The sequence below is a fragment of the Coregonus clupeaformis genome, chromosome 15, assembly GCF_020615455.1.
Source record: "Coregonus clupeaformis isolate EN_2021a chromosome 15, ASM2061545v1, whole genome shotgun sequence".
Classification (NCBI taxonomy): Eukaryota; Metazoa; Chordata; class Actinopteri; order Salmoniformes; family Salmonidae; genus Coregonus; species Coregonus clupeaformis.
The window spans coordinates 54,618,144-54,644,999 of record NC_059206.1 but is presented as its reverse complement, the minus strand read 5'-3'; the positions used below and the strand labels follow the sequence as shown (position 1 = coordinate 54,644,999).

The 26,856-nt window shown below is 41.0% G+C and overlaps 1 protein-coding gene across 1 annotated transcript; it reads left to right on the top strand.

Annotated features, from left to right (window-relative positions):
• Positions 1-23,456, top strand: LOC121583395 (prolactin receptor-like). Its single transcript, XM_041899573.1, has 8 exons — positions 1-70; positions 640-772; positions 1,249-1,418; positions 1,605-1,771; positions 21,590-21,731; positions 21,932-22,028; positions 22,217-22,286; positions 22,422-23,456. Exons 1-8 carry the CDS (start codon positions 1-3, stop codon positions 23,454-23,456), a joined length of 1,884 nt encoding a protein of 627 aa, XP_041755507.1.
• Positions 23,457-26,856: the final 3,400 nt, after the last annotated feature.

Genomic DNA, 26,856 nt, shown 5'->3' with positions numbered 1-26,856 from the left:
ATGATGTGGAGAGGCGTGGGAGTCACACTGATACTGTCACTAATCCTGCCTGTGGTCGCGCAGGGAGCACGTAAGTCAAGGCCACTGTGTGTGTGTGTTTGTGTGTGTGTGTGCGTGCGTTTGCATGTGTGTGTGTGCGTGTGCGTATGCGTGTGTATGATACTGCCACTGGTCTCTTAGGGAGCATTTAAGTCAAAGACCATGGCCACGTAACCTACTGATTGGATTTGGATTACACTGTCCGTCTATAACTGGGTGAATGAAAGGGAGACTGTGTGTCCAGAATTATTTAGACTATGCATGGAGCATATTGACAGTGTTGGCTTTAGGCTTACTGTAGTTTCAGTACCACGCCCCTAACAGTAGACATTGGAAATACACTGCCACTTACCTACTTATTACTTATGCATTTTTGATGGACCCCAAACAGCCACAAGTTATATAGTAAAATAGATGGTTCTTCCTGAAAAAATATATATTTTGACCTCAATGGGAAAACCTGGTTAAATAAAGGTAAAATGAATAATAAAATAAACAAGGAAATATCTGGTCTAACTGTGAAAGGTGTTGTGTGGCTGTGGTGCATGTTGTCTCCCTAATGCTCCCTACTGTACCTGTACTGTATCTGCCCTCCCCCAGGCCACACCCCCCCAGGAAAGCCCAAGCTGACCAGTTGTAGGTCACCAGAGAAGGAGACATTCACCTGCTGGTGGGAGGCAGGCTCTGATGGGAGGCTACCAACCACCTACTCCCTCTTCTACCGCAAAGAGAAGTGAGGGGCAATCTCAATCAATACATAAACATGACATGCCCACTGCCAAGGAGGCAGACACACATAACACCCACAGCAAAACACTCCCATACCCGCATTACCCCCCTTTCACATGCTCACTCATAAATACCATTGGTCACTTGTCTTGGACACATCTACACACACAAGCATAGGCACACACACGTCAATATTTTCAGGAATTGTTTATGTAGACACAAAGGCAAAGGATGTTGACTTATTTTCACTGTCATGGAAAGAGCAAGGCTGAATTGTACTGAGAAAGCATAACAATGCCTCAACGAGAACACTTGTTATCTCCACTTCTGTCGGAACAGGTCGTTCCTTATTAATGTCACATTGTCATCTCTGTCATCGCTCCTTCTCAAGCTCTGACAGTCTATGAGTGTCCAGAGAATAGCTCACTATCTGTCTCTCTCTCTTTCGCTAACTGTCTCTCTGTCTCTGTCCCTGTCCAGTTCTGACACAGTCTATGAATGTCCAGACTACCATACTGCGGGGGCTAACTCATGTTTCTTTAACAAGAATGACACGTCCATCTGGGTCAACTACAGCATCACTGTGGTGGCCACCAATGCCCTGGGCAGCAACTTCTCTGACCCCGTCGACGTAGACGTGGTCTATATAGGTGGGTTACTGTTCAAGTAATGAAATAATTGTGTAGTAATATAACATTCTTCTTCCTCTCTTACTTCCCCTTCATTTTTGTCTTACCAGTGTTCATATTGTTAGTGTTAGAGTCTAATATCTTCCTGCCTTCCTCTTTTATCCCTGGTCATTGATACTACTATCTCTCTCTGTTCCCCCTCTCCAGTCCAGCCCCACACACCAGAAAACGTAACAGTGGTTGTGCTGGAGGACAAAGATGGCCCCTTCCTCAGGGTCTCATGGGAACCGCCCCGTAAGGCCGACACACGTTCTGGCTGGATCACCCTCATCTACGAGCTCCGGGTCAAACTAGAGGAGGCAGAGGAGTGGGAGGTACGCTAACAACACTAGAACTAGAACATTAGAAAGCTCTAGAACAGGGTTCTTCAATTCCGGTCCTGTAGGGCCGAAACACTTCTGTTTTTTATTTCTACCTGGTAGTTAATTGCACTCACCTGGTGTCCCAGGTCTGAATTAGCCCCTGATTTAGAAGGAGAGGATGAAAAACAGAGGTGTTTCGGCCCTCCAGGACCGGAATTGAAGAACCCTGCTCTAGAACATTCACCACGGCAACCACACTAAGGAATTGGTGCCACGGCAACTAGACTCAGGAAGTGATGCCTCTGCAACCACACTCTGGAAGTGATGCCTCAGCAACCACACAGAAAGAGGACATTTTTGTAAGGATCAGCCAGTTCGTAATGTCTAGGCCAGTGATCCTCAATCCTGCTTTTGAAGAACTGCTGTACCAGCATGTGCTTAGCATTGAAACACTTGACTCCTAATCAAGGTGTTGAAGACAGTGGCTTTTCCAGAACATTTTGAATGAGGTGGACATTTTTTTCAATATAATTATGGATAACACTTTATTTGGATAGTCCATCAGTATCAGTATCACTATCAGTAACATTTCAACTAACTATCTACTAACCCTAAACTTAACCCTAACCTTAACCCTTACCCTAACCCTTATTCTAACCCTCCGTAACCTTAGCAAGCAGTTACTAATCAACAGATAGTTTGTTGATAGTATGACCATCTGTAGAGCATCTAGAGATGGAAAATCCGGACTATCCAAATAACATGTGCACTAATTATGATGGTTCAACGCATTAAATGCTTCAACTTAGGGTTGGTACATTTCCCTGTTCAGATAAATCATTGATACATTCCTAAAGTGTGACGATAACTCAAGATGCAACTGTCATTCTACTTTCCAATCCACCCATCATAGTTTTAGGGAAATAAGTATGCATTAATGGCCATTTCCCTATAGGTGAGAATAGCCTGCATGTCTTTGCAAGTTAGGTTAGAGCAGTTAGCTTTAGTCATACTTAGAAATAATTATACTGAACAAAAATATAAAGTCATTTGAAATGAATTCATTAAGCCATAATCTATGGATTTCACATGACTGGGAATACTGATATGCATCTGTTGGTCACAGATATCTTTTAAAAAAAGGTAGGGGTGTGGATCAGAAAACCAGTCAGTATCTGGTCTACCAGTCAGTATCTATCTCCTCCGCATAGAGTTGATTAGGCTGTAGATTGTGGCCTGTGGAATGTTGTCCCGCTCCTTTTCAATGGCTGTGAGAAATTGCTGGATATTGGCAGGAGCTGGAACACGCTGTCGTACATGTTGATCCAGAGCATCCCAAACATGCTCAATGGGTGACATGTCTGGTGAGTATGTAGGCCATGGAAGAACTGGGACATTTTCAGCTTCCAGGAATTGTGTACAGATCCTACAAGGTGCACCTGTGTAATGATCATGCTGTTTAATCAGCTTCTTGATATGCCACACCTGTCAGGTGGATGGATTAACTTGGCAAAGGAGAAATGCTCACTAACAGGGATGTAAAAAAATTTGTACACAAAATTTGAGAGAAATAAGCCTTTTGTGCATATGGAACATTTCTGGGATCTTTTATTCATTGGCAATGGCAATGTAATGATTCATTTAACTTTGTTTATTAAACAAATTATACATTTAAATAACAACTGCAATTATACATTTGCTTTTTTCCAATTCGAAAAGCCACATTTGAAGTGAAGGTAGATTCTGTTGCATTTGACAGGGAGAAGTGTCTACATGCAAAGCAGTAGGCAGAGTCCTGGCTTTGGGAGTACTCAAGAAACAGATGACACTTGTACCAAGAGTCATTGAATGCCCTCCACCTGTTACCTGTGCCAAAAAATACTTACAGTAAGAGAAGTGTTGCAGATTGCTATGGGGAACAAATCACAAGTTGAAGCCAACTCTTAATTGGCTATTATCCCAAGTCTTATTAACTTCACAAAGATACAGTTGAAGTCAGAAGTTTACATACACTTAGGTTGGAGTCATTAAAACTCGTTTTTCAACCACTCCACACATTTCTTGTTAACAAATTATAGTTTTGGCAAGTCGGTTAGGACATCTACTTTGTGCATGACAGAAGTAATTTTTCCAACAATTGTTTACAGACAGATTATTTCACTTATAATTCACTGTATCATAATTCCAGTGGGTCAGAAGTTTACATACAATAAGTTGACTGTGCCTTTAAACAGCTTGGAGAATTCCAGAAAATGATGTCATGGTTTAGAAGCTTCTGATAGGCTAATTGACATCATTTGAGTCAATTGGAGGTGTACATGTGGATGTATTTCAAGGCCTACCTTCAATCTCAGTGCCTCTTTGCTTGACATCATGGGAAAATCTAAAGAAATCAGCCAAGACCTCTGAAAATAAATTGTAGACCTCCACAAGTCTGGTTCATCCTTTTGGCTACACCATGCTCTGATTTCATGACCGAACTTCTTTCCTCTGTGTGAAGTCTACGAGCTGAAATGATGACAGAAGTCCTGTCAACTATGGCGACACTACAAACAACTATAGCGACACAAACCCAAAAAAGAAAGGATATGGAAACGTCGTTGACCGACATCGATAAGCGGCTAACTGAATTGGAGACCCCAAAAAAACTACGAGCTTACCTCCGACAACGTGAAGCTAAAGGTTGGTCAAGATGAACAGGAAAACCGTTCCTGGAGACAGAACATACTTGTGGTTGGAATCCCAGAAGGGACGGAAGGGCGCAATCCTACCGAGTTCATGGCCTCTTTCCTGCAAGACGTCCTCGGCGGAGAGACTTTTGACAGGTCCCCAGTCATCGACAGGTCGCATCACACACTAGCGGCAAAACCACAGCCCGGTCGCCCTCCCAGAGCTGGTCCGCCTACATTACATCCAGACCAAAGAGAAAATTATTCGGACCTCCAGTGAAAGAGGACAGCTGAACTACAATTGCAAGCGGATCCATATCTTCCCAGATTACTCGGCAGACCTGACAAGACACAGAGCTGCATACAAAGATGTGAAAGCCCATCTTCACAAGGCAGGAGTCAGATTTGGCCTGATACACCCAGCTAAACTGAGGATTACTTTCCAGGGGGCTAGCCACACATTTGACAACGCCCAGTCTGCGCTCACCTTCTACCGGGACAACATCCACTCAACAGCGGCACAGAACCCAGATCCGTGAAGGCTGCTAGTTATGTTATTAGGGTGCACACATGGTCAGTTTATGGACGTGAACGTGAGTAACTTTTATTTGCCCTATTTGGGCAGTCCATGCACCGCATATAGATGGCTGACTACCTCGGGATGGAACTGTCTACCATGCCATGGTATACAAAGTAATTGTTAATAAGCATTATGGTGTAATGTAACTAAGCTTTTCATTTATAGAACTGAGGTTCTTTTTCATTTTTTCATGAATGAATAAGCCAAAGCCCAATGACGTTCCTGTTAATTTGCTTCTTTAGTTGGGCCTCAAGGTAGGCAAAGGGGGGTAATTACAAGGCTATATTCATTTAATTTAGGCTCGCAATTTGTATTTTTTCTTTATTATATAGGCTAGGCTACATGTGACTGTATAGTGTGTGTGTGTTCGGGCACGTGCATATGAGTGCAATAGCGATAATGCTTAGGACAATTTAAAAGATTAGGTTATTCATTTTTCATCCACATGTCAGTAGATCTATGTTAATTCCCCTTTATTCAATATAGGACATAGTGACACTTTTTTAGTGGGCTTCCTGTTAGTAACGTGACAGAAAACAGGGTATGTACTGTTGTTGGGGTCTGTCTTTCCATTTCGGGACTCGGCAGTGGGGTTTTTCAAAATTTTATTTTTATGATTTATTTTAGTTTAGGGTTACACAAGCATCTTATTATTTGTTTTGTTTTTGTGATGCAGTACTCAGTCTGGGTTAAGTTATTCTTTAATACTACTGTAACATAAACAGTTCATTTAAAGCAGTCACCTGGAATGTTCGAGGCAGTGGGCATGTGGTCAAGAGGAAGAAAATTCTAACATTCTTAAAAAAGGAAATTGCCATGCTACAGGAGACCCATTTATCTTCAACAGAACATGCTAAGCTGAAGAGGGACTGGGTGGGCTAGGTGTACTTTTCTTATTTTAGTTCAAACAAAAGAGGCACTGCCATCATTGTAAATAGATATGTCCCATTTATATTTGAGTACCAAGATACAGACACTAAAGGACGATTTATTTTGATTACAGGTAATATACTTGGTCAACATATTACTATACTAAATGTATATGGCCCGAACACAAACTCCCCCAAATATATGTCTGAAATGATTTTATTATTTAATCAACACTGCACTTGGGTTTATTTCAGGATATTTTAATTGTACTTTGGGTAAATTGTATAAATCATCAACTGCTCCAGTCTCGAATCATAGAGCCTCAAATGCTCGCAGAAGCGTTTGTGATTCATCTGGTTTAGTAGACGTATGGAGAGAGTTAAATCCTAATGTCAGAGACTATACTTTCTACTCTAGGCCCCATAATTCATATTCTAGATTGGACTATTTTTTTATGCCCTCTACTTACATGCATGTTGTCCAGTCATGTGCTATTGGTTCTATAGTAATTTCTGACCATGCCCCAATATATATAGATATTGAAATTGGCAAAACAATCCCCAAAACGAGATTTTGGAGACTTAATACGTCTCTGCTTAACAATGAAGGATTCTGCTCTGTGATAAAAGATAAATTATCACATTACTGGCTCGAAAATCAACTCTCTCCTATCTAAGATGCAACTATCTGGGATGTTGCTAAAGCAACCATAAGGGGTTATATCATTTCCCAAGCCTCTCTGATCAAGAATGGAAAATAGGGAAAAATTGGAGGCTGAAGTAAAGTATTTAGAACTTTTTCATAAACAACAACCAACCCAGGCGAACTGGAATTCACTAGCTTGTGCTAAGGCCAAACTCAATTTAGAGCATAAAAAGCATGTCACAAAACGGTTGTTTTTTACTAAGCAAAAATATTATGAGTTCGGTAACCGTCCGAGCCATCTACTTGCACACCAACTTAAAAAAATAAGAGAATTAAAGATTGATTAAGTCTATAAGGATGGCAGATGGCTCCAGTTCTTATGATCCATTGCTTATCAATAATACGTTTTGCGACTTCTATAAATCTGTTTATACTTCACACGAAATTACACTATCTGAATAAGCCCATCTTGCCCACTATATCAGATGAGCATAGAAATAGACTAAATGCTCCCTTTACTCCTGAAGAGGTTTGGGAAACTATTAAGGCAATGCCTTCTGGCAGGCCTAGACGGCTTCTCTGCAGAATTCTACAAGACGTTCTGGCCTGAGATATGCTCTATCTTCATGCCTGCTCTAAATGATATGTTCGAAAGAGACATCATACCAGAGTCCTGGAAAACTGCATCCATTAGCCTGATACTAAAAAAGGACAAAAACCCATTAAACTGCTCTTCATTTAAACCTATCAGTTTACTAAGAGTTGATGTTAAAATAGTTGCTAAGACACTTGCCCGCAGGTTGGAGGTCCTACGTCCAGACCGCATTAAATCTGATCAGACTGGCTTTGTCAAATCCAGATTTGGAACGGACAATGTGAGACGTGCTTTGAATATCATAAACCACCTTGGCAGAATTAAAGACCCTGCACTCATTGTCTCTCTCAATGCCGAAAAGGACTTCGATAGAGTTGAGTGAACATTCTTGTTTGCTGTATTAGAAAAAGTTATTCTGAGTGACCATTTTATTAATTTAGTAAAATTACTTTACTCTGACCCATCAGCGGCAGTTAACACAAATTGTAAATTATCTGAAAGATTTCCTATCGGTAGGGGCTGTCGTCAAGGCTGTCCTTTATCTCCTGCTCTGTTCTCGTTAGTCATAGAACCACTGGCTGAGGCAATAAGGTCTAGTAATAACATCAGGGGCATCTCCATGGGTGAGGAAGATCATAGAATTTCATTATTTGCTGATGATGTGCTTTTATACATGTCTAAACCAGAGACCTCTGTCACTGCAGCAATGGACATCATATCTGAATATGGTAACCTGTCAGGGTACAAAATTAACGTGGATAAATCCATGGCTTTACCTTTGAATATCCCCTCTGCAATCAACTTAGAAACTATATCTCCATTCCAATTGACTGAAACAGGCTTAAAATACAGTGGCTTGCGAAAGTATTCACCCCCCTTGGCATTTTTCCTATTTTGTTGCCTTACAACCTGGAATTAAAATGGATTATTTTGGGGTTTGTATCATTTGATTTACACAACATGCCTACAACTTTGAAGATCCAAAATGTTTTTTATTGTGAAACAAACAAGAAATAAGACAAAAAAAACGGAGAACTTGAGCGCGCATAACTATTCACTCCCCAAAAGTCAATACTTTGTAGAGCCACCTTTTGCAGCAATTACAGCTGCAAGTCTCTTGGGGTATGTCTCTATAAGCTTGGCACATCTAGCCACTGGGATTTTTGCCCATTCTTCAAGGCAAAACTGCTCCAGCTCCTTCAAGTTGGATGGGTTCCGCTGGTGTACAGCGATCTTTAAGTCATACCACAGATTCTCAATTGGATTGAAGTCTGGGCTTTGACTAGGCCATTCCAAGACATTTAAGTGTTTCCCCTTAAACCACTCGAGTGTTGCTTTAGCAGTATGCTTAGGGTCATTGTCCTGCTGGAAGGTGAACCTCCGTCCCAGTCTCAAATCTCTGGAAGACTGAAACAGGTTTCCCTCAAGAATTTCCCTGTATTTAGTGCCATCCATCATTCCTTCAATTCTGACCCGTTTCCCAGTCCCTGCCGATGAAAAACATCCCCACAGCATGATGCTGCCACCACCATGCTTCACTGTGGGGATGGTATTCTCGGGGTGATGAGAGGTGTTGGGTTTGCGCCAAACATAGCCTTTTCCTTGATGGCCAAAAAGCTAAATTTTTGTCTCATCTGACCAGAGTACCTTCTTCCATATGTTTGGGGAGTCTCCCACATGCCTTTTGGCGAACACCAAACGTGTTTGCTTATTTCTTTCTTCAAGCAATGGCTTTTTTCTGGCCACTCTTCCGTAAAGCCCAGCTCTGTGGAGTGTACGGCTTAAAGTGGTCCTATGGACAGATACTCCAATCTCCGCTGTGGAGCTTTGCAGCTTCTTCAGGGTTATCTTTGGTCTCTTTGTTGCCTCTCTGATTAATGCCCTCCTTGCCTGGTCTGTGAGTTTTGGTGGGTGGCCCTCTCTTGGCAGGTTTGTTGTGGTGCCATATTTTTTCCATTTTTAAATTTCACACAGGTGGACTTTATTTACCTAATTATGTGACTTCTGAAGGTAATTGTTTGCACCAGATCTTATTTAGGGGCTTCGTAGCAAAGGGGGTGAATACATATGCACCCACCACTTTTCGGTTATTAATTGTTTTGAATTTTCTGAAACAAGTTATTTTTTTAATTTCACTTCACCAATTTGGACTATTTTGTGTATGTCCATTACATGAAATCCAAATAAACATCCATTTAAATTACATGTTTTAATGCAACAAAATAGGTAAAAAGCCAAGGGGGATGAATACTTTTGCAAGGCACTGTACTTGGTCATATATTTACTCCAAATCTTAAAGACCCGTTCACAACAAATTATATGCCTTTGCTCACAAAGATTAAACAGGACCTGATTAACTGGTCTACCCTACCAAAGTCTCTTTTTGGCAGGATTAATGTCGTCAGGATGAATATTCTTCCTCTGCTAAATGATCTATTCCAAAATATCCCATGCCATATATCTCAGTATTTTTTTCAGAAAATGAATGCCAATATATCTAAATATATCTGGAACAATAAGAAACCTAAAACCAAATTTACCAAACAAATTAAGCCTACGGATTTAGGAGGGTTCTCTTTGCCAAATCTACTCAGATCAAGCACGTGTTTAGTTGGTGCCTAGTCAAACGCCACTCACTTTGGGATGGGATGGAATCAATAGCATGTCATGCAAGAGCATTAGCTTCCTTACCATTTATTAATAGCTTTGAAAAGATCCAGGCCTTATCTGACAATTTTACAGTACACAATACACTCTTAGCTTGGAAAGATGCAAGGAGGTACTTGCAGATTCCAGACCATAGAGGGTCAGAAGAAAGTCGATAAACGATGTTTTCAAATGACTGAAGTTGAAGAACTATTTACGAATCCTATTGTTTGGAGAGGTTCAATCTCCAACATATATTATATTTTATTGAACAGAAGTGCCTCCTCCTTTGATGCATTGAGACATGTTTGGGAGAGAGACATTGGACATGCATTCGGTGAGGAAGAATGGGCTTCTATCTGCGAAAGGGTCTACCCCAAAAGCACCTCCATAAGAATCTGTCTCCGCACCACGTGCTCTCACCACTGGTGTCCCTCAGGACTCAATTCTAGGCCCTCTCATTTACATTACATTTACATTTACATTTACGTCATTTAGCAGACGCTCTTATCCAGAGCGACTTAAAAGTTGGTGCATTCACCCTATAGCTAGTGGGATAACCACTTTACAAACTTTACTTTTTTTTTTTTTTTTTTTTGGGGGGCGGGGGGTAGAAGGATTACTTCATCCTATCCCAGGTATTCCTTAAAGAGGTGGGGTTTCAAATGTCTCCGGAAGGTGGTGAGTGACTCCGCTGTCCTGGCGTCGTGAGGGAGCTTGTTCCACCATTGGGGTGCCAGAGCAGCGAACAGTTTTGACTGGGCTGAGCGGGAACTATGCTTCCGCAGAGGAAGGGGAGCCAGCAGGCCAGAGGTGGATGAACGCAATGCCCTCGTTTGGGTGTAGGGACTGATCAGAGCCTGAAGGTACAGAGGTGCCGTTCCCCTCACAGCTCCATAGGCAAGCACCATGGTCTTGTAACAGATGCGAGCTTCAACTGGAAGCCAGTGGAGTGTGCGGAGGAGCGGGGTGACGTGAGAGAACTTGGGAAGGTTGAACACCAGACGGGCTGCGGCATTCTGGATGAGTTGTAGGTGTTTAATGGCACAGGCAGGGAGCCCAGCCAACAGAACGCTGCAGCCCGTCTGGTGTTCAACCTTCCCAAGTTCTCTCACGTCACCCCGCTCCTCCGCACACTCCACTGGCTTCCAGTTGAAGCCTGCATCTGCTACAAGACCATGGTGCTTGCCTACGGAGCTCAGTCCCTACACCCAAACGAGGGCATTGCGTTCATCCACCTCTGGCCTGCTGGCCCCCCTACCTCTGCGGAAGCACAGTTCCCGCTCAGCCCAGTCAAAACTGTTCGCTGCTCTGGCACCCCAATGGTGGAACAAGCTCCCTCACGACGCCAGGGCAGCGGAGTCACTCACCACCTTCCGGAGACACTTGAAACCCCACCTCTTTAAGGAATACCTGGGATAGGATAAAAGTAATCCTTCTACCCCCCCCAAAAAAAGGTTACAAAAATAAGGAGTGCAGTCCTATATATATATTGTAAAGTGGTTGTCCCACTGGCTATCATAAGATGAATGCACCAATTTGTATGTCGCTCTGGATAAGAGCGTCTGCTAAATGACGAAAATGTAAATGTAAATGTACTTTGCTCCGTTCATCTTTCCCTCGATCCTGACTAGTCTCCCGGTCCCGTCCGCTGAAAGACATTCCCACAGCATGATTCTGCCACCACCATGCTTCACCGTTGGGATGGTGCCAGGTTTCCTCCAGACGTCACGCTTGGCATTCAAGCGAAATATTTCAATCTTGGTTTCATCAGACCAAAGAATCTTGTTTCTCATAGTCTGAGAGTCCTTTAGGTTCCTTTTGGCAAACTCCAAGCGGGCTGTCATGTGTCATGAGGTGTGGCTTCTGCCTGGCCACTCTACCATAAAGGCCTAATTGGTGGAGCGCTGCAGAGATGGTTGTCCTTCTGGAAGGTTCTCCCACCTCCACAGAGGAACTCTGGAGCTCTGTCAGAGTGACCATCGGGTTCTTGGTCAGGGCCCTGACCAAAGCCCTTCTCCCCCGATTGCTTAGTTTGGCCGGGTGTCCGGCTCTAGGAAGAGTCTTGGTGTTGCCTAACTTCTTCCACTTAAGAATGTTGGAGGCCACTGTGTTCTTGGGGACCTTCAATGTTGCAGAAATGTGTTGGTACCCTTCCCCAGATCTGTGCCTCGACACAATCCTGTCTCGGAGCTCTACGGACAATTTCTTCAACCTCATGGCTTAGATTTTGCTCTGACATGCACTCTCAACTGTGGGACCTTATATAGACAGGTGTGTGCCTTTCCATATCATTTCCAATCAATTCAATTTACCACAGGTGGACTCCAATCAAGTTGTAGAAATATCTCAAGGATGATCAATGGAAACAAGATGCACCTGAGCTCAATGTGTCGAGTCTCATAGCAAATGGTCTGAATGCTTATGTAAATAAGGTATTTCAGTTTTTTATTTATAATACATTTGCTCAAATTTCTAAAAACCTGTTTTCGCTTTGTCATTATGGGGTATTGTGTGTAGATTGATGAGAAAAAAATTATGTAATCAATTTTAGAATAAGGCTGTAACTTAACAAAATGTGGAAAAATTGAAGGGGTATGAATACTTTCCAAATGCACTGAATGTTCTCAATTTAGAATGATACCAGTAGACAATGTACTGTATATGAGGCTAATCATTATACTAGATGTTGTACATGCCTTGTGCTGGCATGAATATGTTTAGTGCAAGTGCAAATCCAATTCCTTGTAATCTAGACAGTGAAATGTCTGGAAGCAGGAGATGATGAGAATTACTACTACCAAGTTCAATGCCAGATACTTTTCTCCCAGGTCTGAGTGGCACTTGGAGGTGCCACTGTGATAATGAAGATGGTTTGCCTAAGACTACCACAACAATTACATTGTCTATGCTAAATGTGTTTAAATTGTAAAATAAAGTATAGTTAGGCTATAAGAAATGCATTTTATTAAATGGGGCAGAGATGACACACAAAATACTTTTCATTTCACCCATATAACAATATAGCCTATTATTAAAGTACAGTATGTTTACAATATCATAAACAATAGTATTTTACATGTTGTTCCAAATTACATTTTATATATTCGTACATGTGTACATAAATATATTACTGTGAAAGTTTGTTTCTGATTAATCAGCAGTTATTGCTACACCCGTCATTCGGTTTAACGGGGCACTTTTGTCATGACGACAAGGTGACAGTGCTCTCTACTTAAATGGCACAACAGAATCATTCAGATTGACTGAGGCACAGCATATGACAACCATGTTGTCTAACGGAGGGATGTCTCCTTTCATATCTGGAAAAGTACAAAGTAGTACAAGGAAAAACTGATGCTGCAGCATTGTTCATCTTCACAGTGGGAATCCAGTCGACATGGGTGTCTTGATAGAGGTCAGCTGGTGAACCTACAGCACATAAACAAATACAAAGCACACCTGATGTTAGAATATCACTTCTTCAGGTCACCTATACCATCAGGGCTCTTGATTGTTTGTTGTGTTTAATTCATTCAAGTCATATAAAGATAAAATATATTGTTGGGCTGGAACAACCAATAGTCAACACAGCAGGTTGTCCTAGGGCAATACCGACAAAACAGGCTTCTGGCAAATCGTTGTGGCAAACCTTTGGCCAATTTGTCTCAAATTTGCAGCAAGCTTATATTTTCACATGCAAATTAGTTTTGTGGAAAACTGGTGCGATACATTCGCAGCAAGCTCATATTTTTACATGGAAATTAGTTTTGGGGCAAACTATTGCGGTAAATTTGCAGCAGCTTGTGAACTTCTGGCAAACAATTCTGAGAAACCTCTGAATGAATATACAAATTAGATCAGGTTTTTGGTTACTGTGTGTTATCATTGAAATGTTGTATCTACATAAACTAAATCACATATAACTTTAAATGAAGTGAATTACTTCTTAGAGAAAAATAAAACTAGACATACTAAATGTAGTAATTATACCAAACATGTATTCAATGTCTTAACAGATAAAAATAAATCCAATAAAACTTTAAATCATCCGCATGGTAATGAAGAAAAGAGTAAAGACTGGATATTTTTAATTTAATATTTTTATGTAGCTATGACATTTACATGAGAGAAATGAGAACACTATGGGGATGTTGACCTTAGGATGTTTAAAGGAACAACTACAGAATTATTTACATGAGCCAAGTGATAACTGAGCAATAGATTTCAACCAATGGAAGTTTAAAAGATGATTAACTAAATGTTAATAATTAAAACAAAAACGAAATCAAACCCAATTCAGAACTATTGCCTTTGAGTGAACTTTGAGGGAACTTTTGAGTGAAATGTGGAAGTCCTTCGTCCAAAGCTTGTTTAATGCATACATGCACTGAAACAATCAGTAAACACAAAACAAAAACAAAACTAGGATACTGAAAACAATTACTAATAACGTTTTATTTTGGCATCTTAAAAGGAAAAACTTGAGTTATGCCTAACATGGCAATTTATATAATCGAAAATGAATTATTGTTACACAAAAAAAAAATGCTTGGTTAAAAATAACCCAATTTGGGTCATTTCGACAACCCAGTGCTGGATCAATATTGGACAAACACAGCATTGGGTTAATTCAACCCAGCAGGGTTAGGTTGTGCTATTAACCCAGCACCTTGGGTTGAGGGCTTGACCCAGCTGCTGGGTAAATTAGACTATATTGCTGGGTTAAAACAACCCAGTGTGTTGGGTTGTGACATAAACCCAGCACATTGGGTTGGGGGATTGACCCAGCAGCTGGGTAATTTTTTTATGTAATCCTTGGGTTCTTTTCAGTGTAATCCTAATTTCAATTTTGCTTGTACATTTTGGCCTTCTCTACCATCCCACCCCCTCCTTTTCCTACACACACAATCAAGATATGTTGAATGTCATTAATTAATTTGTATTGCCTGCATTTCAGAACATACATCACATCAGAGAATTGTCCACAATGTACAAGAATGTATAACATTTTTAAATAGCAAACTGAAACAAAGCCCTATTGTCTAAGTATGTGCTATTTCATAAGATACGATTTCATAAGATAGGTTTGATTATTAAAATTGATTTATATTATTTCATGAACCCAACAGTCCAAACATCAAACTAAAGCCTTAGCTGAACTTGATGTGCACACTCAGATTACAATCTGAGAAAAACAAAGCATGCATGCGTGAGACACAGTCTTAAGTGGTATTTACACAGATCCAGAGCTAATCAATAGATTAGCACATTCACTGACACACTTCAGCTATGTTAGGCTATCTTTGGTGACAGCACACACATATATTTATGTTTTACCGTACAGTAATGGTCTACATTTGGGTTGAGTCAAAACATTTTTACACAGAGAACAAGTGTAAAATATTAATTTGAAGGTCACTCTACTAAGGACATGGACTAATGACTGTCTAGTTTAGCTTAGTTTATTAATTTGACCATTTAAAAAAACTACCACACATAAAACTTGAAAAAGCCATACATGCACATGAGTAAAATCATCGAGGATAATACACAAAGTCTGGGACTTATTTACATTGTGGTCCTCTTGAGACAAGATGGCTAGGCAAGATCGAACACGGTTCCACACAGTATGGCAGCAAGATAACTAAACGTAAAAACAAAGAAGAAGAAGAATCTATCTCATCATTGCAGTTACATCGTAGGGTACATTCAAATGGACACTAAAGACAAACTATTTGTAACTTTATTTTTTAAAGCTGCCCAGAGAGGATGTCGTTTTAATGGGCAGAGGAAACTCATTCCACTCTGAGGCTCCAGTACACAAGAAAGTACTTTTCCCAGCATTACTCCTGAACCTGTATAAGCACACATTAGCAACACCTGATCTGGTGCTGTGATTGTGTGCATCCCTAAGATGGGGAAAGTAATCAGTCAGATATCTGGGCGCAGAACCATAAATACTCCTGTAAACCAAACCCAGTCTAATCTGGGACACCCTAGCCTCAACAGGCAGCCAGTTGAGTTCCTGAAAGCAGCTCCTGCCTATGTGAGTACGTGGACTCACCTTTAATACTACCCTAATCAGCTTATTCTGGGCTATCTGGAGCTTCCCCTTCAGAAGCTTTGATAAGCCCCAAAACCAGGAAGTACTAGCGTAGTCAAAATGGCAATGAATGAGGGCAGTGGCTAGCACTCTCATGGAGTCCTTATCAAGCAGCTTGAACTTTCTAGCCAAAAATGTAGTCCTGGCATTAACCTTCCCTAGCACTTTAGTGGCCATGCTCACACCTCCCAAGATTCCATCAAGGATGCCTCCCAGGTAGCTAAAAGAGGTTTTAGTAGTCAGCACCTCACCCCCTAACTCTACTCTGATTTCAGAGGACCTACACAATTTAGGTCGGGACCCAAAAATAATTGCCTCAGTTTTACCTAAGTGCAGAGATAGCTTATTATCTCCAAGCCATTTGCTAATGTTAGTAAGCTCTGTGCTAAGTATGCTCGCCAACATAATTTTACTTTTATGAGACACCAGAAGTGTAGAGTCATCCGCATAAAGGAAAAAAACGGCAAGAACAAGCATCTTTCATATCGTTTATATACAGTAAAAACAGTAGTGGCCCAAGCACGCTCCCCTGCGGAACGTCACAACTCATTGGTTTTGCCTGAGACAGTGAACCATTAACCTCTACCACTTGCTCCCTACCTGACAAGCAGGACTTTACCAAGCCTAGAGAGATACTGCATAACCCCAATGCCTCGAGTTTGGAGATTAGGAGACAGTGGTTAACTGTATCAAAGGCCTTCTATAGGTCAAGCAGTACCATTCCATAAAGATTTCCCTCATCAATCTCTTTCCTGATGAAGTCAGTCAAGTAAAGTAGACATGAATCAGTAGAGTATGTTTTGCTAAACCCCGGCTGAAAATCATACATTAAACTTTGTTTGTTGACATATTCATACATTTGCTCATGTACAACTCTCTCTAGGATATTTGATGTTATACTGAGGATAGATACAGGCTTATAATTCCCAGGGTCAGACTTTATCCCCTTCTTATACAGAGGTATAACTTTAGCTTGTTTTATGTCCCTGGGAAAGATGACTTGTTCAAGAGAGAGATCAACAATATACGTAATACAAGGGGCAATTTGCTCAGCAGAATCTCTAAGAAACCTTGCAGGAATATTATCCAGGCCTGTGGCATTCGAAGCATTTAAGCTCTGCTAGCATACTGGCTACTTTGGCTGTTGCTACCTTTGCAAAAGCAAAAGAGTTTGACTGAACCCTTAACTCAGCATAATACTTCTTGACTTGGTCGTTTCCATACAAACCAGAACTGGTGGGCAGCTTGCTGGCAACAAAAGTAAAAAAAAGAGTTGAATTCATTGGCAACCTCTACTTCTTCATATACCATCTCCCCCATGCTGTTCAGTCCAATACTGTTTAGTTTGATTTTAGTAATACTACTACAGCCTAGTTCCTTAAATGAATTCCAAAGCTTTTTTGGGTCATTTTTGTTCTCAATAATTTTATCAGCAAAGTAACCCCTCTTAGCTTCATCCATCCTGCTCTGTGCTTAATCTCTGTGATGTTTAAATAGGAGAAAATCAGGCTGCTCAAGAGTTCTTACATTTCTTAAAAGCCTTATTCCTTACTTGAATAGATTCTAGAATCTCATGATTAAACCAAGGGCTAGATCATTACCTAATAACTGTATTTCATTCATAAAGCACTTTTCACAATCCCCAAAATGTAACATTTGTATTTAAAATATATTGTTGTGATAGAATGAAAGCGTACAAGAATGCACTTCTGCCCAGCTTGAACAAAAAATGTAATTCTATATTAATCATGCAAATGTGACCCACCACCTGGATTCGGTCTTATGTAGCAAAATTTGAAATTGTGTTTTCTTCATTGGATACAAACTTTTAAAACCACTTTTGAGAAAATGGCCCTTGAATGTTTTGGTACACCTACTGGAGAGCTCTTCTTTGTCTACACCCATTCAACATCGTTCACACCCTCTTAAGGCTTAGCCCCACCCATCTCTTTAAGGATTCACATGTGTGGCCATGTACTAAACAGAGTGAGTAGTTTAGTAAACAACCAAAGATTTCCAGACTAAAAGTGGAAATAAGGAAAAACTTCAGGTAAAAATACACTTGATCTAATCCTTGGCCTATATCCTAATCTGACTTTGGTGCAGGACATGTTGTTCTTCACATTACCGTCTCTGGTAAACACACAATATATCAAATAAAAGTGTATTTGTCACATGCACAGGATACGGAAGGTGCAAACGGTACAGTGAAATGGTTACTTGTATATATGCATAGTAGCAATATCAAAAACAGAAAGTGTCCAGATAAAAATATTGTATAAATATTGTATAATTCATATTTATTAGATTACGCTTACCCAGACACACTTGTCTAAATTGATGGGTGATGTGAAATAAATGCTATATCCATCCCCCAGCCACATCTAGTTAAGTGGATGGGTTACTATTGTCTAGACATACAGTGAGGGAAAAAAGTATTTGATCCCCTGCTGATTTTGTACGTTTGCCCACTGACAAAGAAATGATCAGTCTATAATTTTAATGGTAGGTTTATTTGAACAGTGAGAGACAGAATAACAACAAAAAAATCCAGAAAAACGCATGTTAAAAATGTTATAAATTGATTTGCATTTTAATGAGAGAAATAAGTATTTGACCCCCTCTCAATCAGAAAGATTTCTGGCTCCCAGGTGTTTTTTATACAGGTAACGAGCTGAGATTAGGAGCACAATCTTAAAGGGAGTGCTCCTAATCTCAGTTTGTTACCTGTATAAAAGACACCTGTCCACAGAAGCAATCAATCAATCAGATTCCAAACTCTCCACCATGGCCAAGACCAAAGAGCTCTCCAAGGATGTCAGGGACAAGATTGTAGACCTACACAAGGCTGGAATGGGCTACAAGACCATCGCCAAGCAGCCTGGTGAGAAGGTGACAACATTTGGTGCGATTATTCGCAAATGGAAGAAACACAAATGAACTGTCAATCTTCCTCGGCCTGGGGCTCCATGCAAGATCTCACCTCGTGGAGTTGCAATGAGGAACGGTGAGGAATCAGCCCAGAACTACACGGGAGGATCTAGTCAATGATCTCAAGGCAGCTGGGACCATAGTCACCAAGAAAACAATTGGTAACACACATTAACAATGAACCGGCATAATCCCAACTCATACTACTACCACCAATACGAACTGATTGTCATAGCTGTAGTATGAATCTGCAGGTAGCTAAAGCAAAGCAACTGGGTTCAACGTTAGCTAGCTAGCATAACATGGATTTCTGATTCTAATAAAATTACTATACAGATCATATACGTAATGCAGCTAGTGAGCCAGCAAGCTAAATTCCTTTATTACGTCACATCATAGCTTGCAATAATTATGATTTTAGCTTCTGACGTCGTTACAAGTTACGTCAATATTCCTTCTTAATTGGTTGGATAACGGATAACGTAATGGACAAAGAGTTTATTGGATAAATGTGGCAACTCCTCTCTTGCTGAGTAAAAAAAAGGCTAGTTCTCAGGCTTTTTGGGCGGGTTCTGAGTGGTCATTGCGCTAGAGAAACGTTTGCTAGACCTGGCAACCCTGAGTGTGAGGATTTACTAAGCTGGGACAAAAACCTGTAGTACTGCGGCCCTCTAGGAGCAGGTTTGAGGATCACGGTTCTAGGCTATCTACACCGAGGGACTGAAGTCAAAGTTTATGGTTACTAATTAGCAGCTTGCCTTTCTAGGTACAACAGCCCAGCCCAATACCATACAGCCACAATGCTATACCAGCAATCTCTGTGTCACGGGAATAGTGATTAGCTACAGTGGGGAGAACAAGTATTTGATACACTGCCGATTTTGCAGGTTTTCCTACTTACAAAGCATGTAGAGGTCTGTAATTTTTATCATATGTACACTTCAACTGTGAGAGATGGCATCTAAAACAAAAATCCAGAAAATCACATTGTATAATTTTTAAGTAATTAATTTGCATTTTATTGCATGACATAAGTATTTGATACATCAGAAAAGCAAAACTTAATATTTGGTACAGAAACCTTTGTTTGCAATTACAGAGATCATACATTTCCTGTAGGTCTTGACCAGGTTTGCAAACACTGCACCAGGGATTTTGGCCCACTCCTCCATACAGACCTACAGATCCTTCAAGTTTTGGGGATGTCGCTGGGCAATACGGACTTTCAGCTCCCTCCAAAGATTTTCTATTGGGTTCAGGTCTGGAGACTGGCTAGGCCACTCCAGGACCTTGAGATGCTTCTTACGGAGCCACTCCTTAGTTGCCCTGGCTGTGTGTTTCGGGTCGTTGTCATGCTGGAAGACCCAGCCATGACCCATCTTCAATGCTCTTACTGAGAGAAGGAGGTTGTTGGCCAAGATCTCGGGATACATGGCCCCATCCATCCTCCCCTCAATACGGGGCAGTCGTCCTGTCCCCTTTGCAGAAAAGCATCCCCAAAGAATGATGTTTCCACCTCCATGCTTCACGGTTGGGATGGTGTTCTTGGGGTTGTACTCATCCTTCTTCTTCCTCCAAACACGGCGAGTGGAGTTTAGACCAAAAAGCTTGGACATGCGCTGGCTTGAGCAGGGGGACCTTGCGTGCGCGGCAGGATTTTAATCCATGACGGCGTAGTGTGTTACTAATTGTTTTCTTTGAGACTGTGGTCCCAGCTCTCTTCAGGTCATTGACCAGGTCCTGCCGTGTAGTTCTGGGCTGATCCCTCACCTTCCTCATGATCATTGATGCCCCACAAGGTGAGATCTTGCATGGAGCCCCAGACCGAGGGGGATTGACCGTCATCTTGAACTTCATCCATTTTCTAATAATTGCGCCAACAGTTGTTGCCTTCTCACCAAGCTGCTTGCCTATTGTCCTGTAGCCCATCCCAGCCTTGTGCATGTCTACAATTTGATCCCTGATGTCCTTACACAGCGCTCTGGTCTTGGCCATTGTGGAGAGGTTGGAGTTTGATTGAGTGTGTGGACAGGTGTCTTTTATACAGGTAACGAGTTCAAACAGGTGCAGTTAATACAGGTAATGAGTGGAGAACAGGAGGGCTTCTTAAAGAAAAACTAACAGGTCTGTGAGAGCCGGAATTCTTACTGGTTGGTAGGTGATCAAATACTTATGTCATGCAATAAAATGCAAATTAATTACTTAAAAATCATACAATGTGATTTTCTGGATTTTTGTTTTAGATTCCGTCTCTCACAGTTGAAGTGTACCTATGATTAAAAAATGACAGACCTCTACATGCTTTGTAAGTAGGAAAACCTGCAAAATCGGCAGTGTATCAAATACTTGTTCTCCCCACTGTATACTACCTCCCTGTTTAAAGATTGGACATTATTGCTGTGTTATTTGAATAATCAACCAGTTAGATAAAACAAATCCTTCAAGGGTCGTTGGGAGAAAGTTCCTGGAAACTTTTCAAAGCCAGATGATCAAGGTTATTAACTATGTTACACTTATATCATTACTCAGAAAAAGGTCAGGCCTGTTTCTTAGAAAGTTAATGCAGGAAGTAAAATGTATCCCCTGTCCTGTGTGGCCAAGGTCATGGGTTGAATTCCCACAGTGATCACATACACACCCTAGAAATGTATGTATGCATGCACTGCTTTGGATGAAAGTGTATGTAAAAAAAAAAAAACGGTATAAAAAAAATATAATATTCATGAAAGTATCAATGCCCTTGTGGTTATACACAATCTCTAATATTATCTTGTCTTTTCCCTTACAGGAGCACCATGCAGGCCAGCAGAACATTTTCAACATCTTCAGCCTGCACTCTGGAGGAGTCTACATTGTCCAGGTCCGCTGCAAGCCAGACCACGGCTTCTGGAGCGAGTGGAGCGCCGCCAGCTATGTCAAAGTCCCAGACTGTAAGTCCCTATACACAGACTCCATATCAGTCACGAATGTGCTGTGTTGCTTTCAACCACTCGGGGGTGTATGTGTGTGTTTCCAGGGGTTTGGGAATTAAATGACAGACAGCCAAAATAAACATTTCTAATAAATCAAAAAACATTTTGATGGACAATAAAGTTGTATTCTAATGTTATTCTCTTGTTGTGTTTGGCAGATATTCCCAGGGAACAGTCCATGTGGATTCTGATAGCCATCTTCTTATCTTTCATCATTCTCATTCTCACATGGATCATCAACATGAACAGAAACAGGTAAGAAGGACCTTCTGAAGTTACGATCACAGCCATGATAAGACTACAGGCAATCAATGAAGAAGCTGACAGGAGAACTCTCCATTTTATTAAGTATTCTCTTGTCTGGAGATTTTAATGGACAACATTGTGAGTCAAGCACTCAAACAGCTGTCCCCAAGACCAGTGAAGTCTCTCTCTCTCTCTAGTGTGAAGCACTGTCTACTACCTCCAGTTCCTGGACCTAAAATAAAAGGATTTGATAAACAGCTCCTCAAGGTAAAGTAATAATCACATTGATTCATTCAGTATTTGGCTAAAAAGGACAGGCTTTACATTGTTAATTGTTGTTGCTCTGTTCATATAAATGTTCATATAAATTGTTCCTTTCCCATTAACCTCTTTGCTCTACAGAATGGGAAATCAGAAGAGGTGTTCAACGCATTTGTCATCCAAAGCTTTCCTACGAGGTCTACAGACTACGAGGACCTGCTGGTGGAATACCTGGAGGTTTACGTCAACGAGGAACAGGAACTGATGCTGGAGGGGAAGGACCTCCAAGATGTTGGCTGCCTCAAGTCCAAGGGCCCATCGGACAGCGACTCGGGCCGAGGCAGCTGTGACAGCCACTCCTTGCTGATGGAGAAGTGTGGAGGTGTGGAGTCCAAGGAGGAGTCGAGCTATGAGGAAACTGAACTTCTGCAGGGCCAGGCAGGGTCTTGGGAGAGGCTGGAGATGGGAGACAGCCAGGAGGTGGACTGCCCAGATTCATCAGATGGGAGGGTCAAGACCTGGTTGTCAGTCTTCTCCTCGTCGATCCATGGATCCTCCGACAACCACCACCTTGGTACTCTTGAGGTGCCCAAGCAGCGCAGCGTCCCAGATAACTTCTTCCCCACCTCCTCCTCTTCCCACCACCACCCAGAGTACAGGGACGGCCTGGGAGAGTACAGCGAGTACGGTCTCAGCAGATCACCGTCCGCCAGAGCCCACCACCACTGGGAGGCCCACCACCTCCAGGCACACAGAAACTTCAACATCTCCAGTCTGGAGCGCCAGAGAGATGCCACGGCGCTTGGGCTGCCCCCCTCCCAGTCCATGGGGTACGTGCAGGTCCAAAAGGTGAACCAGGAGAACCAGCTGGTCCCGAAGCCCCTCTCCAGCCACGGCCAAGGCCCCTTCCAGGTACAGTTTAGCGGGGCCGGAGAGGACTACAGTAAAGTCAATGGGGTGAACAATTACAATGTGCTCCTGCTGCAGAGGGAGATGGCTGAGGCTGGCCTGTGCTGTGACTACCAGGTGAAGGTGGGAGCTTCAGAGCAGAGCTGTCCCACACAGCAGCAAGGGAAGATGGACACACACACGCCTGCTGCTACCCACTTTCAGGAAAGCACGTGCCTGACCACAAGCGGCTATGTGGACACTGCCACTATGATGCCCACCTTCTAGACTACTCAACCCAGCATTGAGGGTCTGGATTACGGACTGGAGAGGGCTGGAACATGCCCTGGATGGATAGGGCTGAATTTGATAGTTCTCTGGAAGATAAAGACTTTTATTTCCTAGCTAATCCCTTGAAATTTACAAACACCTTGAGACAGTGAGGAGAGACTGGACCTAAACCCTTTTGCTCCTTGGGGGGCATAGCTCATCCACAAACTGTCAGAGAATCAACTCTTTATGATGACTACTTCATGCAAGAACTGATAGACAGCAGTTTTATGCTTCAGAATCCACAGAATGAATATACATTTATTTTTTAAATGTACATGATTAGCAGTGATGATGATAATGCATTTAATTCTAATCATAATGGTGTAAATTAAATTGTATTCTAACTATTACTTATTTCATCTCTGTTCTCTCTATGTAATGCAAATTGCAACTCTACTGATTTCCAAAGGTACTACTGCACATTATTTCCTCAACTGACTTGCGATGTATAATTTTCTGTATACAGACATTATGCGGGTTTATTAAAAATGATTCTTGTTGAACAAACACTGGGGAAACCTCTAAACGAATTGAAATGTGTTATTCTGACTTTTATAAATGTGTTTATCTGCAGTCTCAGAGATACTGTACCAGATCTCAGCTGCTGATTAAGTTTCTGTTATATAAAACTATAGTTGTATAAAACTATAAGTACCATTTTGTATTCAAAGAAAATAATGACAAAGAAAAAAAGCACTACAGAAAGAAATAAAAATCTGGATAGTGGGATGTTTTCATAGAGAGTTTATTTTGGTAAATGTACATACAGAACCTATATTGATTATTTGTTCAATCGATTATATTGATTTGCTTAATCGATTATATTGATGTGTTCAATCAGTGAATAAAAATGCTGCTCATTAAATATGAAATATAAATAAGTAAACCTCTCTTATTCTAGATTATTGCTATGGATATTAAAGTTTAATTGCTAATTTCTATTTTTATCATGATAGTCTTCCACATTTCTTGTGAATTGTAAATATTGCAAAGTGGTCAGACAGCTACAGATGACTATTCCACTTTGTTAATGATTATTTTATTGGACTCTAGTTATTCCTGTAGACTTCCCCATACCACAAATGTTGCCAAAGTAGTGATTTATACCTACAACAGATATACTGGTTTATATACTATATATACGATTTATACCTGCAGATAGTGGTTTACATACTGTAATGCTCTCATCTTGTGATACACAAGTATTTTCTGGTTACTTCTGTGTATCTGAAATGGGTTCAGTGCATCAATGTAGATATTTAGTAAATATAAACATAAATAGGTTATTACACAAACTGCCTTATTTCATGTGAGATGCAAGTCACAAAACATACAGTTTCTCTCTCAGACCTTTTGTATGGATAGGCCAAAGATTTTAAGACGAGATAGAACAGAAATTGAAGGGTTTGAAACTGTCTGTGGTTTTATGTGTTGATTTTGTTTACTTACTCCTTTGATAGTTTAAGTAATAATAAATGAATAAAATGTAATGATAATTATCACAGAGTGAGTGATAAGAGGAGGGAATGTGATGGAAAATGTTTGTGCTTTTATAATAACCAATTTCTGTGTTCATGCAAGTCACTGATTGAACGTGCCTGGGAGGAATCCTCACTATCAGTATCTGCAATTTGGCAGTATGCCCAGAACCTTGTTTTAAGAACGAAAGGAATATCTCAGTTTCAAGGTCTCAGCTTGGAGAGAAGAAGCCTTATGAGGTATTGGTCAGTCACATGCATGAACCAAACGTTAATGATGAATTAATTATGAATAATGAATAAGCTAAATCATGCAAATATAACTTGTCTGTGTAAGCAGTATATAAGAGAACTAACGGGACTGCCCGGGTGGAGCTCACTTTAGACTGGTACTTTAGGCATCTAATTTTGACTGTGACCTCTCCAGCTTGCTGTTAATAAACAATGATTAATTTAAGATTGACTTCAGGTGTCCCTGGTGGTAATTTCCATGACAGTGAAAGAAATAGTAACAGTCATTACATAATCATAACATTGCAATGACATAATTGTAAGTAGGGTCTAAATGTAGCCTATTTGTAAGACAATTACATTTCATACAGTTTGATGTTGTAGAAAGCCACGGAATACAATAGAATACAATAGAATATAATAGTATTGTCTTGGGAGCAGAGGGACATGGGAGGATAGCACCGCAGATTGCACCACCAAGGCATGATTGCACCACAAAAACATTTTCGATCTCGGTGTCAGTGACAGTTCCCAATAATTACAGGACGGCGTCTTACCTGCTGTAATAGATAGCATGCATAAGGTTTTCTCCCGATTCAATGGGTTGGAATAAAGATCAAGCTTGGCCAAATTCTATCAGCCTTGTGGTAAGTTCCTTTGATGAAGCCGACTTGTAAACTGTTGTCTGGATGACATAGAATGCAGGCCTATTTTTCTCCAGTTTTTGCTTTTGCAATCCTGTTTGTTTGGTTTTGTAGTTGGCAATATGTTGTTTACTACTGTCAAATAGGTTTGTTTGTAATTTTGTGGACATTATAGAGCTTCACACTCTTGAACTTGCAGAAGAGTAGCACACTTGTTGACAGCCGTGCTCACTGAGTGCAACAATTCCGTTGACTGCTTGGACAACGTCATAATACCCATAAAACCTAGTGGTCAAATATTGAAATGGTTCCAATCATTCATTTTCCCCATAGGGAATAAGAACCATTTCAAACAAGGTATGTGTTTCATGTAGGCTTTCCCTGGCATGGCGTTTTGATAACTGTGTAAATCTCTCTCGGACAAGGTGTCATTTATCAATATATTCGGCTCTATTTACTCTCAGATTCGAACATGCTAATTATCATAAAAGTAGACACCATGCAAGACTACAAAACCCTGCAAGCTCCTGCACGTCATCTCTAGCTTACACCTTTGCTGCCAGGTAGCTAGCTACTAGCTACATTGATCCAAAAATGAAAGAGATATTGAACATTTTCATTTACTGACTGTTCCATATTTTATTTAACTAATATTTGTTGGATTATTTATGCATTTGGACTTGTACATAATGCTGTCCTAGTAGCAGTCAGATATTTGCAATGTGCCATGAATAGTAGGCTATTTTTTTTGCAAGGAAGCTAGCTAGCTACCTACCTAGATGATATTAGCAACATACCCTTTGTCATGAATTCCTCCGAGGCTGCCTCCTCTCCTTGTTCGGGCAGGCTTCGGCGTTCGTCGTCACCGGCCTTCAGGCCACTGCCGCTCCTCATCTCATCATTCCATTTGATTTGTCTTGTTTATTACACAAACCTGGTTCATATCCCTTCATCAGTACCTGTGTTCCCTCTGCACCCTTGTCTTTGTGTGTGATTGTTTAT